Source organism: Eubalaena glacialis, chromosome 11, assembly GCF_028564815.1.
Source record: "Eubalaena glacialis isolate mEubGla1 chromosome 11, mEubGla1.1.hap2.+ XY, whole genome shotgun sequence".
NCBI classification, from domain to species: Eukaryota; Metazoa; Chordata; class Mammalia; order Artiodactyla; family Balaenidae; genus Eubalaena; species Eubalaena glacialis.
The window spans coordinates 110,937,373-110,953,810 of NC_083726.1; the positions used below are offsets into that span (position 1 = coordinate 110,937,373).

The 16,438-nt window shown below is 40.4% G+C and overlaps 1 protein-coding gene across 1 annotated transcript; it reads left to right on the forward strand.

Annotated features, from left to right (window-relative positions):
- Nucleotides 1-125: 125 nt before the first annotated feature.
- Nucleotides 126-1,326, forward strand: MRPL51 (mitochondrial ribosomal protein L51). Its single transcript, XM_061205315.1, has 3 exons — nucleotides 126-386; nucleotides 471-581; nucleotides 1,010-1,326. Exons 1-3 carry the CDS (start codon nucleotides 278-280, stop codon nucleotides 1,204-1,206), a joined length of 417 nt encoding a protein of 138 aa, XP_061061298.1. The 5' UTR covers nucleotides 126-277; the 3' UTR covers nucleotides 1,207-1,326.
- The last annotated feature ends 15,112 nt before the right edge of the window (nucleotides 1,327-16,438 follow it).

The window sequence follows — 16,438 nt, forward strand, 5'->3', positions numbered from 1 at the left end:
CTTCCGGCGCTCCAAAACTTCCGGCGGGCAGACCGGAAGCGCCTCGGCTGGGCGGGGCGTCAAAGACCCTCTGCAACGGAACCTGGAGGGCGGGGCTCGTGGCTGGGGAAGGCGGGGCCAGGTTGGGTCTCGCCCGGAGCTGCCTGGGTAAAACCCAAGATGGTTGCGTGCACGTAGTGTCCTCGTGAACCCAGCGGGGACGGTTCTTGTTCTCTCCTTGAAGGCCACGTCTGGCCCTCCCTCCTGTGCTTGTGAGGTGGGCTGTTGTAGGGGAGAGATGAGAGCAATGGCAGGGAGCCTCTCTTGGGTGGCAGGCAGCCTCTCTTTGGTGGCAGGCAGGAGCCTATGGGGCCAGGTGCCGCTGGCCTGCAGAAGCTTCTCTCTGGGTAAGTGGCTGATGCAGAAGGACGCCCCGAGAACTACTTCTCAGTAAGCGGCTCAGATTCATTCGTTTTCTTCCCCATCCCTAGGTGTTCCCCGATTGTTCCATGTAAGGGTCACCCTCCCGCCCCGCAAAGTGGTTGATCGTTGGAACGAGAAGAGGGCCATGTTCGGGGTATATGACAACATCGGGATCCTGGGTAAGACTCGACTCCGTAGTGCAGAATTTCAGAACGGCAGTTATGCCGTAATGACTATCTTTTTTCACCTGTGTAGAAATGGTATCTTCTTCAATAGTAAGAACAAGCACGTGGCTATTTACGTTGTGTTCGGCACTGTTCTGTGTGCCCCGCATGCATTAACACATTTAAACCTCATAACCTTTTCACTTTGCAGGTGAGGAACCTGAGGCACAGGGAAGTTAAGTAGTTTTTCCAAAGCTAGTAAATGGCAGGGCCAGAATTTGAACGCCAAGCAGTCTTGCTTCAGAGCCTGTGCTCTTGATGCCGTAGCGTAATGTGTCTTGTCTCTAGGTGCTGCTCAGGGAGATGCAACCGTGTTGAAGGCTTAGCTGGTGTAGGCTGGGTTCTCTCCTCTTGGAACTAATACCTTCTCTCACATTACACAGGAAACTTTGAAAAGCACCCCAAAGAACTGATCAAGGGTCCCATATGGCTTCGAGGCTGGAAGGGGAATGAATTGCAGCGTTGTATCCGAAAGAAGAGAATGGTTGGAAATCGGATGTTCATTGATGACCTGCACAACCTGAACAAACGCATCAGCTATCTCTACAAATGCTTTAACCGACATGGAAAGTACCGGTAGAAGAGAATGCTGGGAACTGTGGAAGAGGTGTATCTATCACCCAAGAGAAAGGGAAAGTACTTTTCCTTATGAGGAAAGGGATTTGTATGCTCTCAGGAATAAAATGGGACTTCTTTGAAATCTGTTATCCACATCTTTATTTTCCTCTAGATGCTACTTCTACTCATTCATGCGACTAGGAAGTGGAACTCATCCCTAAGTCTTATAGTCTTAGGTTTGGACTTCACCACTTGCCCTTTGCAGTCTAGCCATACCTATGGTGTTTAAAAACTAAAAAATTATTGTTGGCATCTTTTGACGTTTGGCCCTTCATGTATTGAAAGTGGTAATTTTAAATTGCCCCACAGTGCCATCATGTTAAATGTATTTTTAAAAACCCTTCCACACTGAAATGAAATATAATAGAAAAATGGAATCATACTTCTGCACTAATCTTGTCAAAAAATATTTATTGAATACCTTTTCTGAGCTGAGAACTGTAGGAAAACCAAAATGTAATATATCCTCCCCCCATGCTTTTCTAGTTATGTGTATAAAGTTATAGTCTCACATGTACACTTTAATATGAGGCATTAAGTACCATATGAGTGGTTTGCTTGAGTGGTTCCTAAGCCTGATTGATCATCAGAATCTCTGGGTAGTTTAACAATTTACAAAGTCTAGTCCCTGCCCCCAAAGATTTGTGATCTGTAGAGCTGAGCTGAGTCTTGTGGGTCTATGTGGGTGGGTTTTTTTTTTTTTTAATAATTTTTAAAAAATGTATCCATCCGTATAGGACATACGGACATCCATATAGGATATATAGACATTTCAAATTAAGAGTAATTAGGGACTTCCCTGGTGGCGCAGTGGTTAAGAATCTGCCTGCCAATGCAGGGGACATGGGTTCAAGCCCTGGTCCGCGAGGATCCCACATGCTGCGGAGCAGCTAAGCCCGTGCACCACAACTACTGAGCCTGCGCTCTAGAGCCCGCGGACCACAACTATTGAATTCCACGTGCCTAGAGCCCGTGCTCCGCAACAAGAGAAGCCACTGCAAGGAGAAGCCCGCACACCGCAACAAAGAGTAGCCCCCACTTGCCATAACTAGAGAAAGCCTGCACGGCAACAAAGACTGAACGCAGCCAAAAAAACCAAACAAAACAAATTAAGAGTAATCAGATGAAAAGTTTTCTCACAGCTTGCTTTTTGTGCTTCTTCTTGAGGCAACCACTCTTATGAGATTCTTTTTAATCTTTCTGGATATATACTGTACATGTACAAGCTTATATTATCTGTCTATCTATCTATCTTCTTTATAAAAAAAGTAGGATTCCATGCACACTAAGTTACATTTTCACCTAATGTAACTTAGGTATGGTTTTATATCCTCACGTTATATACCATAATGATTTAACCAGTTCCATTTTGATAGACATTTAGATTGTTTCTAGGCTTTTGCTTTTGCTTTTTCAAAGTATGACTCCTCTAATTTTAGGTAGTTCTAATTTTAAAAGCCAGGTGATTTTAATTAGCTGTGTTTGGAAACCACTGATGTGGGTGATAAATAACCTAGATAAGAGAATGCGTTTGGCCTAATCAGAAGAGGCTTCATAGAAGAGGTTGGATTTCAGTAAGCAGAGAAAGAAGTAGAACATTTCAAGTGGGGAAGAGAAGAGTGATCCGTGGTACATGGTGAGGGAACATAGAATGTGTTGGGAGATGGCTGGGTAGGTCTAGCTATAATGAAGCATAGTATGACACTGTCTGCTTTTTCATCTTTTAATAATTTGCTTGGCCATAAATCAAGTTAACTAAGTTTGACATTACTCAACTGAGAGGAGAAAAATGTTGCTACAATTTTAGAATTGTGTATTGATTAGGGTTAAATTCAGTGTCTACAGAGCCTAGTCTATGTAAGGCTCTCAATAGATATTTGCAGAGTGAAGTAGGGAAAGTATTTGAGGGACTTCCCTGGTGGTCCAGTGGTTAAGACTCTGTACTCCCAATGCAAGGGGCACAGCTTCGATCCCTGGTTGGGGAACTGAGATCCCGCATGCCACAAGGCATGGCAAAAAAAAAAAAAAAAAAAGAAATGGGCAAAAGGAAAGTATTTGACGTATTGCTTTTAAAGAAATCTTTTATGTGGGTTAAAAGTGCTATTTGTGTTTCTTGGGAGGGTTTTTTAGGTTGATAAGAGTCTCTAGTATAGTGTAGAGTATTGATTAAAAACATGACCTTTGGGACTTCCCTGGTGGCGCAGTGGTTAAGAGTCCGCCTGCCAATGCAGGGGACACGGGTTCGAGCCCTGGTCTGGGAAGATCCCACATGCCACGGAGCAACTAAGCCCGTGAGCCACTACTGAGCCTGCGCTCTAGAGCCCACGAGCCACAACTGCTGAGCCCGCGTGCCACAACTACTGAAGCCCGCGCACCTAGAGCCTGTGCTCCGCAACAAGAGAAGTCACCGCAATGAGAAGCCCGCACACCACCACGAAGAGTAGCCTCGGCTCGCAGCAAGTGGAGAAAGCCCACATGCAGCAATGAAGACCCAACACAGCCAAAAATAAATAAATAAATAAAATTTAAAAAAACAAAACAAAACAAAAAAACATGGCCTTTGGAGTCAGACAGGTCTGGGTTTAAACTCAAGCTATACCACTCTATTTATGTGACCCTAGACAAAGTAGGTAACTTCTATGAGTCTTAGTTTTTTTTAGCCTGTCAATTAAGAACAATACAATACTTTCCTCATAGGGTTACGTGAAGAATAAATGAAATTATGCATGTAAAATAGTACAGAGTTTGGCAAGTGTAAATGGTAATGACACTCCTCTGGATTGTGCGTAGTTGCCAAGAATTAGAAAAACCTGAAGAAATGAACGGAAATAGGTTTTTTAAATTAACTTTTCAATAAAAGTATTGCAAACTAAAGAAAGTGAATTAGTTATAGATATAAATTGAGATTTGAAGGTAAAGGAGTTAGGGTGATTAGGTCTCTTATTTGACCCAAATCCTTTAAAAGTATCAGTTTCGATTATATATTGTTACATAATATTCCATCCCCAAACTTAGTGACTGAAAACAACAAATTATGAACTCATATTCTCTGGGTTATCTGGGCTCAGCAGGGCGGTTATGCTCCATTTGGTGTTGGCGGGGGTCAACCATGTGGTTGCATTCAGCTGGGAGCTTGGTTGAAGCAAGAATGTCCAAGATGTCTTCACTCACATGTCTGGTGCCTCAGTTGGAGTGGCTGAGATTTTTTTCCACGTGATTTCATTATTCAGTAGTCTAGCTAACCTAAACTTCTTTACATGGAGGCTTGACTCCAAAGGGCAAAAATGGAAGTTGCAAGATTTGATAGACATAGGCCAAGGAGTGACATGTTGTCACTTGTGCTGCATTCTACCAGTCAAAGTAAATCACAGGCCAGGGCAGATTCAAGGCTATGTGGAAATGTACTCCATTTTTGGATCAGAGAACGTGCATGCGATTACAGGGATGTGAGGAAGTGTCCACAGCCATATTTGCAGGCAATCTACCTCAGTAACATTTTGTGTCTTTGTTGGGACTTTATCTTTTGGAAGGCTTAATAGAAGTGAAGCTAATTAAGTACATGTTAGATTAACTGAAAAGTAGATTTTGGAGAAGTGGATTGATGGGTATACATAACCATACATTATGATCCTGGGTCTCATGGAAATGTATATATGAGAGTGTCAGGACTCAAAGGGAGTGAATTTTTAAAGGGATGGCTGGAGAGGAGCTGGATATGAGAATGGAGAGGTTGGTGTGAAGTATGAGTGGCTCTGGGATACTATACATGATTTGGTGGGACTGGGGAAGAGAAAATCAAATATTTGAGATTCTGCTAAGTGCAAGGTGCCCCAAAGAATATAAGTACATGTTTTAGTAGGATGTGTGGTTCTTGGTAAAGAGGAAAATGATCATTTAATTCAATGAGCATTGAATCTTCCTGCTGTGAAGATTTATAAGATCATGTTTTCAAGGACAGAACAATCTTGGTTTTGGTGTGAAACAGTGTGAATATTTTTATTCAGTAAACACTGAACCATTATGTGCAGTGTTATTTGGAGGGACATAAATCACTAAGTCAGAGTTGGTTCCTGACTCTCAGTAGCTTTCAATCTACTTAAGAGATACAATATGTAAACAATATAAATTTGGATATGATAATTACATAGGAAAATTAGTTCTTTTTTGGCTGGGGGGGGATCAGAAAAGTTATTTGTTGAAGAGATGACATTTGAACTAAATCTTGGAAAATTTCAGCTGATGGAAATGGGAAATCTTTGTTAAATATGGACAGTAATATCTATAGAGAGGAACTTTGAAGAATATGAAATAATTCAGATGGGTAAGGGGCATGGGAAGGGGCAGCCTTGTCTTGAGGACAGACATGTGAGCAAAGGTGGGAATTACCCAAGTCCGTAGGACTAGTTAATGATCATTAACACACAGTAGGCTTTCTCTGATAATAGGAAATAAGTTTGGATAGGAAATCTAGTGCCAAATAACTAGGAGTCTTGAATGCCAGCCAGGATGAAGAGCTTAAATTTATTTTTTCCCCTGTAGACGAGTGCTGTTCAATCCTGGCAACATGTTAGAATTCTTGTCAGAGCTTGAAACCCAGCGGGACCCCGTGGGGCCTTCCTGGGGACTGACACCCCACCACCACTCGTGTCCCCTGCCTCTTGTTTGTAGAAAATCTTTAGCCTCCTAGGCCTTCCCCAAGTTCCAAAGAGCAAATTTAATCAGAGGAGCGAGAAAATGCAGAAACAAAGGGAAACAGTCAAGCAAGACAAAATAAATAGCCTTAAAACAAAATCAAGGACCTTTAGTTCCTCCCTGTGGGTTATAAATAATATCCTGAGCCGTATCCTTGAGCTGTTTTGCAGATACTAAACCCCCACCAGGTGTAAGAAGTTAACTACATGCTGACCACAGGCACATAGACCCCAGACTGGCTGGAACCAGAAGTTGATGATTGAGATTCCTGAAACATCACCCTGTTACCTCACCACCAACCAGTCAGAAGGAAGTATACGAGCTGATCATGCATCCTGTGACTCCCTCACACCGTCTTTAAAAACCCTTCCCTAAAAGCCATTGGGGAGTTCGGGGAGTTCTGGCCTTTTGAGCTTAAGCTACCCATTCTCCTTGCTTGGCCTTGCAATAAATGCTTTACTTTCCTTCACCACAACCTGGTGTCAGTAGATTGGCTTTGCTGTGTATTGGGCAAGTGGACCCAAATCCAGGTTACATAACAAAAAAAAAAAAAAAAAAGAAAGAAAAAAAAGATTAGAACCTAGACCAATGAAATCAACCTGAGCTGGTGTCCCAAGCATTCATATTTTTAAAAGCTCCATAAGGGATTCTAAATCAGGGTCAAATACCATGGCTTTGGAAAAATGGAAGAAGACAAGGGAATACTTTTCAAGGTCCCTTTACTTTGAGATGTCTGAGCCTCTGAACTCATATTTTTGCTTTTCGATCTTGCTTGGTTTTATGTATCTCTTTGTCCATCTTCCCCACTGACTAGGCCTCATTCCCATTGAGGGCAGGAACTGTCTTGCACATGTTTGTTCATTGTAGTAGTCTAATATCTGGTCTCTTTGTGTACTGGCTCTTAATAGGCCCTTGGTAAATATCTGTAGAAGTAATCCATTCAACAGCCATTTACTGAATGTCACCAGTAGGTACAAGGGATACAAAGAAAAAAAGATACAACTCCTGCATTTAAAGAATTCCACCTAATGCAGGAGGTAGACAAAGAAGCATAATTATAGGGGGAGGGGGGAGGGAGAGGGATGGACTGGGAGTTTGGGGTTAGTAGGTACAAACTATTACATTTAGAATGGATAAACAACAAGGTCCTACTGTATAGCACAGGGAACTATTTCCAATCTCCTGGGATAAACCACAATGGAAAAGAATATAAAAAAAGGATGTGTATATGTGTATAACTGAATCACTTTGCTGTACAGCAGAAATCAACACAACATTGTAAATCAACTACATTTCAATTAAAAAAATAGCAAAGAAACATAATTATAAAATATATCATGGCATTTAAAGCTTGTTAATTACCTACTGTGTAGGTTCAGAGAGGAGGGATGCTTATCCTGGGGGAGCAGGAGTGGGGGCAGGAAAGGCTTTCTGGAGGAGGCCATTACTGAGATATCTTAAAGAGTGGAGGCTAGCAGGCTTTCCAGGCAGATGAAACAGAAACAAAGGTCCAGAGGTGAGAAACAGCATGGTGTGTATGGGAAAGCTGTAAATGGTATTTGTTGGTGCGTGATAAAGGGGGCAGGAGATGAAGGCAAGAGTCAGATCACAAAGACGACTCTAAAGAACCATTAAGACTTAACCTTTAGTAAAATGATGCAGACACTTTGGAAAACTGTTTGGCAGTTCCACAAAAAGTTATATAGAGAGTTACCATATGACCCAGCAATTCCACTCCTAGGTATATATATACCCAAGAGAATTGAAAACATATTCACACAAAAAGTTGTACACGAATGTTCATAGCAGCATTATTCAGAATAGCCAAAAAGAAGAAACAACCCAAATTTCCATCAACTGATGAATGGATAAACAAAGTGTGGTCTATTCATACAATGGAATATTACTCAGCCATAAAATGGAATGAGGTACTGCTACAACATGGATGAGCCTTGAAAACACTATGGCAGAGGAGAGAAGCCAGTCATAAAGGCTATGTATTGTATGATTCCACTTATATGAAATGTCCAGAATAGGCAAATTCACAGAGACAGAAAGTAGATTAGTTGTTGCTAGGGGATGGGATAAGGGGTGAGGGATGGGAGATGACTACTAACAGGTACAGGGTTTCTTTTGGGGTTGATGTAAATGTTCTGGAATTAGTGGTAATGATTGCACAACCTTGTGAATATACTAAAAATCACTTAGGTATATACTAAATGAGTGGATTCATATGGTGTATGAATTTTATCTCACTTAAAAAAAATGGGTTGGGAGACTTGAAGATTTATTTCTAAATTAAGCTTTATTTTTTATTTTTTTATTTTTTTAAAGAATTCCTTTATTTTTATTATTTATTTATTTATTTATTTTAGCTGTGTTGGGTCTTCGTTTCTGTGCGAGGGCTTTCTCTAGTTGCGGCAAGCGGGGGCCACTCTTCATCGCGGTGCGCAGGCCTCTCACTATTGTGGCCTCTCTTGTTGCGGAGCACAGGCTCCAGATGCGCAGGCTCAGTAGTTGAGGCTCACAGGCCCAGTTGCTCCGCGGCATGTGAGATCTTCCCAGACCAGGGCTCGAACCCGCGTCCCCTGCATTGGCAGGCAGACTCTCAACCACTGCGCCACCAGGGAAGCCCTAAGCTTTATTTTTTAAAAATCAAAGTAATACATACATATAGTTAATCAAAAAGAAGGGAAAGTTATATGACAAAACCAGCAATCCCCTGCCTAATCCCAGTCTACCCTCCAAACTAGCTTCCCAGAATGAAAGGCTTTCACTTCTTTGAACTATTCTAGTATTTGTCATCATAATTTGAAATAATATGCCCTCCTGCTCTTCATGGTTTATCAGCTTTAGACATCTATTAGCTTCCTGTTATGAAAGGTGAAGGTTTAGTTCTCTGTGATGATCTTAGTTGATATAGAAAAGAGAATTTAAATAATTCAGCTCCTATTTATAATTAAAAAATAAAACCCTGGGAACAGAAGGAAATTTCCTTAATTTGGTAAAGGTGATATACTAGAGATCAACAACAGATATGTATTCCCTTAAGATCAGCAACAAGACAAGAATGCCCACTATTACTGTTGCACTTTAACTTAGTACTGAAGGTACTAGTCAGTGTTATAAAAAAAAAAGAAGGGAAGAAAGGAGGGAAGGAAGTAAGGAGGGAAGGAATTAAATGGATACGAGGATTGGAAGGAAAGAGCAAACCGATCATTTACAAATTATATGAATTTCATCTTTAAAACTTCATGCTGAGTGAAAAAACAGAATGAGATTTAAAACATGATATCATTTATGTAAATTAAAAATACATGCGGGACTTCCCTGGTGGCACAGTGGTTAAGACTCTGTGCTCCCAATGCAGGGGGCCTGGGTTCGATCCCTGTTCAGGGAACTAGATCCCACATGCATGCCACAACTAAGAGTTTGCATGCCACAACTAAGGAGCCCGCCTGCCACAACTAAGAAGCTCATGTGCCACAACTAAGGAGCTGGCACACCACAACTAAGGAGCCCGCCTGCCGCAACTAAGACCGAGTACAACCAAATAAATAAATAATTTTAAAAAATCAATCCATTAAAAATAAATAAATAAATAAAAATAAAAACACACGTGCAGAAGACAATACACATTTTGCAAAAACACAAAATTATAAATATCAAACAATTTATAATGTTGTCTATGGCTGGGGAGGGGAATAAGGAAAAATGGAATTATAAAATGAAATGAAATCTTTCTATGCATAAGTGGAGATCATGTGTCATGAATTGAAGAGTAGCAGTTTTTCCTCCAGAAAAACAATGTTCTATTTTTGTCTTCAGGGTGATTCATGCTTTAAGAAACACTCATATTTGTTTACTCCTGTTGGTTTCTTAAACTTATCAGTATTCATTCATTCAAGTCAAACACTTTAGCACACTCGCAAGTCCCTTTTGGTATTTTCATCACATGTATGTGTAATATCTATGTATGATATTTGTTGTTTGTTTTGGGAATCTAACACATGTGCTGGTTCAAGATAGCTCTGTTAGTTTTCTGGGGCTGCCGTAAGTACCGTAAGTTGGGTAGCATAAACAACAGAAATGTATGAACTCACGGTTCTGAAGGTTAGAAGTCTGAGACTAGGCATCACCAGGGCTGTCAGGGAGAATTTGTTCCATGCCTCTCTCCTAGCCTCTGGTGGTTTGCTGGCTATCTTTGGTGTTCCCTGGCTTATAGACATATCAGCCCAATCTCTGCCTTGATGTTAACAAGGCGTTCTCCCTGTGTGTGTGTCTCTCCAAATTTCCCCATTTTATAAGGACACCAGTCATACTGGAGTAGGGGCCCACCCTACAACCATATGACCTCATCTCAACTAATTACATCTGCAAAGAACCTGTGTCCAAATAAGGTCACATTCTGAGGTCTGAGTGTTAGGACTTAAACATAAAAACTTTTGGAGGATGCAACTGAACACATAACTAGAGCCTTCAGTCTCCCCAAGGTATTCTTATGCCTTTGTCTTTGTTAATTCTTGAGATTCATGATTCCTTATAGCTTCCATAGATTCTTCATGTGTGATTTTGGAAGAGGGAGCTGGTGGCCCTTACTAGTTACCTTGTTAGGAAACTGGATTTACACTCCCCAATGCCCTCCTTTCTTATAGCCCCTATCCCTCACGCCTCTTCATTATAGTTATATCAGCATTTTGGCTTAAATCAGTAGACAGTGTTTACATTATTAGGACTATTAAATATTGTTCACTACTGAGCCAAGTGGTGTACTGTGGGATAACTTATGTTTCTTATATTTAAAAAAAACCTCATGATATCTTTATTGAGATACAATCCACATACAATTCACCCAATTCAATGGCTTTTAATATATTCGCAGAGTTGTGTATCCAATACCACAATCAATTTTAGAACAATTTTAACGTTACCCCAAAATGAACCCCCTGCCCCTTAGCTGCCACCATCAGTTCTCCCTTCCTCCCAGCTCTAGGCAACCACTAAGCCACTTTCTGTCCCTGTAGATTCTTGCCTGTTTTGGATATTTCATCTAAACAGAATCATACAACATGTGATCCTTTGTGATTGGCTTCTTTATCTTAGTGTAGGTACAAGACTTCCCCATGTTGTAGCAAGTATTAGCACTCCACCTCTTTTATTGCTGGATAGTATTCCATTGTATGGCTATTCCACACTATATTTATCCATTTATCAGTTGGTGGACATTTGGGCTGTTTCTACTTTTTGGCGATTCTGAATGATGCTGCTATGAACATTCGTGTACTAGGTTCTGTGTGGGCACTTTCATTTCTCTTGGTTAAATACCTAGGAGTGGAATGGCTGGGTCACATGGTAACTCTGTGTTTAACTGTTTGAAAAACTACAGGCTCTTTTCCAAATTGGCTGCATTATGTTGCATTTCCACGAGCAGTGTATGAGGGTTTAATTTCTCCAACATTTGGTTTAATCCTCATCAACATTTGGTACTACCTGTCTTTTTGATTATAGCCATCCTAGTGGTTATAAAGTAGTATCTCATTGTGGCTTTGATTTGTACTTCCTTGATGGTTAATGATGTGGAGCATCTTTTCTTGTGCTTTTTGGCCATTTGTATATCTTCTTTTGAGAAATGTCAGTTTAGACCCTTTGCCCATTTTCAAATTGGGTTATTCATGTTTCTATTACTGAGTTGGAAGGGTTCTTTGTATATTCTAGATACCAGTACTGTATCAGATACAAATATTTTCATTTGCAAATATTTTCTCCCATTCTGTGGGTTGTCCTTTCACTTTCTTGATCATGTCCTTTGAAGTACAAAAGTTTTACATTTTGTTGATGCCCTGTCTATTTTTCCTTTTGTTGCTTGTGTTTTGTGGTCATATCTAAGAAACCATTGCCTATCCAAGGTCATGAAGACATACAACTGTGTTTTCTTTTAAGCGTTTTATAGCTTTAGCTCTTTGATACATTTTCAGTTAATGTTTGTGTATGATGAGGGGTAGGGATCCAACTTCATTTTTTTTTTTTTAATAAATTTATTTATTTATTTTTGGCTGTGTTGGGTCTTCATTTCTGTGCGAGGGCTTTCTCCAGTTGCGGAGAGCGGGGGCCATTCTTCATCGCGGTGCGCGGGCCTCTCACTATCGTGGCCTCTCTTGTTGCGGAGCACAGGCTCCAGACGCGCAGACTCCGTAGCTGTGGCACACGGGCCCAGCTGCTCCGCGGCATGTGGGATCTTCCCAGACCCGGGCTCGAACCCGTGTCCCCTGCATTGGCAGGCAGATTCTCAACCACTGCGCCAACAGGGAAGCCCCCATTTATTTATTTATTTATTTATTTATTTATTTTGCTTGTTGCTATCCAATTATCCCAGCACCATTTATTTATTTAAATATTTTATTTATTTATTTATTTATTTATTTATTTATTTATTTATTTATTTATTTACGTTGTGCTGGGTCTTAGTTGCTGCACTTGGGGATCTTCTTTGTGGCACGTGGGATCTTTGTTGTGGCATGTGGGATGTTTTAGTTGCGGCATGCATGCAGGGTCTAGTTCCCTGACCAGGGATGGAACCCAGGTCCCCTGCATTGGGAGCACTGTGTCTTACCCACTGGACCACCAGGGAAGTCCCCCAGCACCATTTGTTGAAAAGCCTATTCCTTCCCCCATTAAATGGTCTTGATACTCTTTTTTTTTTAATTAATTAATTTATTTATTCATTACTTTTGGCTACGTTGGGTCTTCGTTGCTGTGCGCGGGCTTTCTCTAGTTGCGGTGAGCGGGGGCTACTCTTCGTTGTGGTGCGCGGGCTTCTCGTTGCAGTGGCTTCTCTTGTTATGGAGCACGTGCTCTAGGCGCGCGGGCTTCAGTAGTTGTGGCACGCGGGCTTGGTAGTTGTGGTTCGCAGGCCCTAGAGCGCAGGCTCAGTAGTTGTGGTGCATGGGCTTAGTTGCTCCGCGGCATGTGGGATCTTCCCAGACCAGGGCTCAAACCCCTGTCCCCTGCATTGGCATCCCCTGCATTGGCAGGCGGATTCTTAACCACTGTGCCACCAGGGAAGTCCCGTCTTGACACTCTTGTTGAAAATCAATTAACATAAAGGTGAGATAATTTCTAGTTCTTATTCAACTTTTTGTTTTCCCCTAAGTTTATAATTACCTCTTTTTCAAAATATAATTTTCTATGTATCTAGCTCTAATTTTTTCCGCATGTCGCATCAGACTTGTAAAGTACTTGTTCATATTCTTTTTCAAATATTTAAACATGTCAGATGCTTTACAGGTTTTTTTCCCCCCTCTGGAGACTGTCCTGCAGTTTCCTCCTTCCTCCTACTTCAGTCAGGACAGGTTGTTTCTGGGTCTGTGGTGTAGCTTTCATTCCAAAGATTTCCTTCACCAGTTTTGTGTGTGGATCCAGCATTCCATTCCCTAGCTCTGCTGCCTTTCTCTTTCCTGTTTACCAGAGCACATCTTATAGTAGCCTACTTGGAAAGAGAAGTAAAAATTTTCACTCCTTGCATATCTGAAAGATGTCTATATTTATCTTATATTGGTATGTATTGGTCTTATATTCGTTTGGCTGGTATAGAATTCTAGGGTAATGATCATGTTTCTTCAGAATTTTAAAGGCACTGTCATATCATCTATCTTTTAATACTGTATTGAGTTGCCATTCTCATTCCTGTTCCTTTCTCTCTCTCTCTCTCTTTTTTTTGGGGGGCCACGTCGTGTGGCATGCAGGGTCTTAGTTCCTGACCAGGGATCCACCAGGGAAGTCCCTTTCTCTCTTTTTGAAAGCTTTTAGGATCTTCTCTTTTCCCCTAATATTCTGAGATTTCACAAAGATGTGTCTTGACGTGATTCTTTTTCTTTCACTATGCTAGGCACATAGTGTACTATGTAATCCAGAAAGACTTGTTCAATTCGGAAATTTTTTCTTGTATTTCTTTTGTAATCTTTCTCTCTCATACCGTTTTCTCTTTTTAGAACTCCTATTAATCAGACATTGAACTATTTGGCTTGATTTTTTAATTTTCTTACTTCCTATTTCCATCTTTGTTGGCTCTTGCTCCTGGTTCTTTGTTCCTTATTTGTTTCCCATTTTTGACCAAAATTTATTTTTCTTGGAACTGTATCTGTGGAAATTCCCCAAGGCCTAGATTGAGGATCAGCTCATCCAGAGACGATCTGCATTGTTTCGGCTGGTGCTTGGTGGCACTGTCAACCTGGAACCATTTAAAATTCTTGCTATTTTGTTTTTCGGACCAGCAAGGAATTCAGGCAGAAAAGCCACAGCTTTAATTATAAATTGTCTGCATATATTTAAAAGAAAAAAGAAAAGATCTCTAGTAGGCACTTAGATTCCAGATGAGCACATTTTCCATGCAGTCCCCTAGGGGCAGTTCAGGTGTTAGCATATTTTAAATCCACTCTTACATGAGGATATAGTCCTCTGGGGTTCTGGTGTTATAGTGGGGGCCTTCTATTAGATTTCCAACCCTATGCAGGCCCTGGGTTCTGTCTCCTATGCCACAGTGGCACCCTATGAGGTCACCATGCCTAAATTCAACTTTTAAGCAAACGCCCTCAAGGCAAAACAAGCTTCAGCGCTCAATTTACCTCTCCAGGTACCAGCTTTCACTTAGTTTTTTGGTCCTTAAATAGTCTATTTTCTTGTCAGTTTACACAAATGCATTTTGAAAATGATCTATTAGGCAAAGGACCTAGAATTGCTAAACCATTTTGAAAAAGAACAATAAAGTGGGAAAAATAATTCTACCTTATATTAAGGTTTACCATAGCTACAGTAATTAAGATAGCATGTTATTGGCAGAAGGACAGACACATAGGTCATGGATCTGAATAGAAAACCCAGAAACAGACCTGCACAAATATGCCCAACTGATTTCTGACAAAAATGCAAAACAATTCAATGGAGGAAGGATTGCTTTTTCAACAAACAGTCCTGGAGCAATTGAACATCCATTGACAAAAAAAAGGAACCCCGACCTAAACTTCACATCTCATACAACAATTAACTCAAAATGGATTATGGACTTACATATGAAACAAAACTGTACAACTCTTAGAAAATAAAATAGGAGAAAATTATGAGACTCTAGGGCTAGGCAAAGTGTGACACCAAAAGTGATGCATTAAAGGACAAGTTGATAAATTGGATCTTAAAATTAAGAACGTTTGCTCTACAAAAGGTTCAGTTAAGAGGATGGAAAGACAAAAGACAGACTGGGAGAAACCACTTATCTGACAAAGTACTTTATCTAGAATATTTAAGGAATTCTTAAAACTCAAAGGTAAAAAAAATGAACAAGCCAGTTAGAAAATGGGCAAAAGACATGAACAGATCTTTCACCAAAGAGGATATATAGATGGCAAATAAACACATTAAAATATGTTCAACATCATTAGCCATCAGGGAAACAAAAATTAAAACCACAATGATATATCACTAAATAACTATCAGGATGGTTAAAATTAAAAAAAAAAGTGACAACAACAAATGCTGGTGAGGATGTGGAAAAACTGGATTCCTCATACGTTGCTGGTGGGAATCTAAAATGGTGCTGTCATTCTGGAAAACAGTTTGGCAATTTCTTATAAAACTAAATATGCAATTACCTTATTACCCAGTAATTGAACTCTTGGGCATTTATTCTAGAGAAATGAAAATTTATGTTCACGCAGAACTGTACATAAATGTTCATAGCAGCTTTATTTATAATAAGCCCAAACTGGAATTGTTAAACAAATTGTGGTGTATCCGTACCATGGAAATACTACTCAGCAATGAAAACTATTTATACACACAACTTGAATGGATCTCGAGGATATTAAAAAAAAAGCCAATCTTAGAAGGTTATACACTGTCTGAGTCCATTTATGTAACATTCTTGAAATAAAGGTATAGAGATGGAGAACAAATTAGCAGTTGCCAAGGGTGCGGGATCGGGGTGGGTGTGGCTATAAAGGGAAAGCACAAGGGAGCCTTGTAGTAATGTAATAGTTCTGTATCCTGATTGTGGTGGTGGTTACAGGAATCTACACACACATTGCATAAAACTACACACACACACACACACACACATGCACACACACAAATGCATGTAAAAGAAGCAACATCTGAATAAGCTCTGTGGATTGTACCAATGTCAATTTCCTGGTTTTAATATTGTACTGTGGCTAAACAAGATGTTACCATTGGGGGAAACTGGGTGAAGGGGTACAGGGGAACCGCTCTGTACTTTTTTTTTTTTGCCACCTCATGTGAATCTGGTGGGCATATTTAGCCATTCATGCTGCCTGAAACAATTCCTTCCATTCTGTTTGTCTTTGAGGGTTTATAATTTGTTTTCAGTATTTACCAATTTTCATTTTGATGTAGTTTCAGAAGGGGCATGGGATAAACACATATGATCAATACATTGTGTTTCTAATTGTTTAAAGGTTTTAAGCAGGGTTGTAACATTTGGGTAGACCATC

Bases quoted from the DNA above. Each gene is read 5' to 3' on its own strand.
- MRPL51 (XM_061205315.1), top strand. From the start codon at position 278: ATGAGAGCAATGGCAGGGAGCCTCTCTTGGGTGGCAGGCAGCCTCTCT. The intron at 387-470 runs GTAAGTGGCTGA...CCCCATCCCTAG, and splicing joins CTGCAGAAGCTTCTCTCTGG to GTGTTCCCCGATTGTTCCAT. The intron at 582-1,009 runs GTAAGACTCGAC...CACATTACACAG, and splicing joins TGACAACATCGGGATCCTGG to GAAACTTTGAAAAGCACCCC.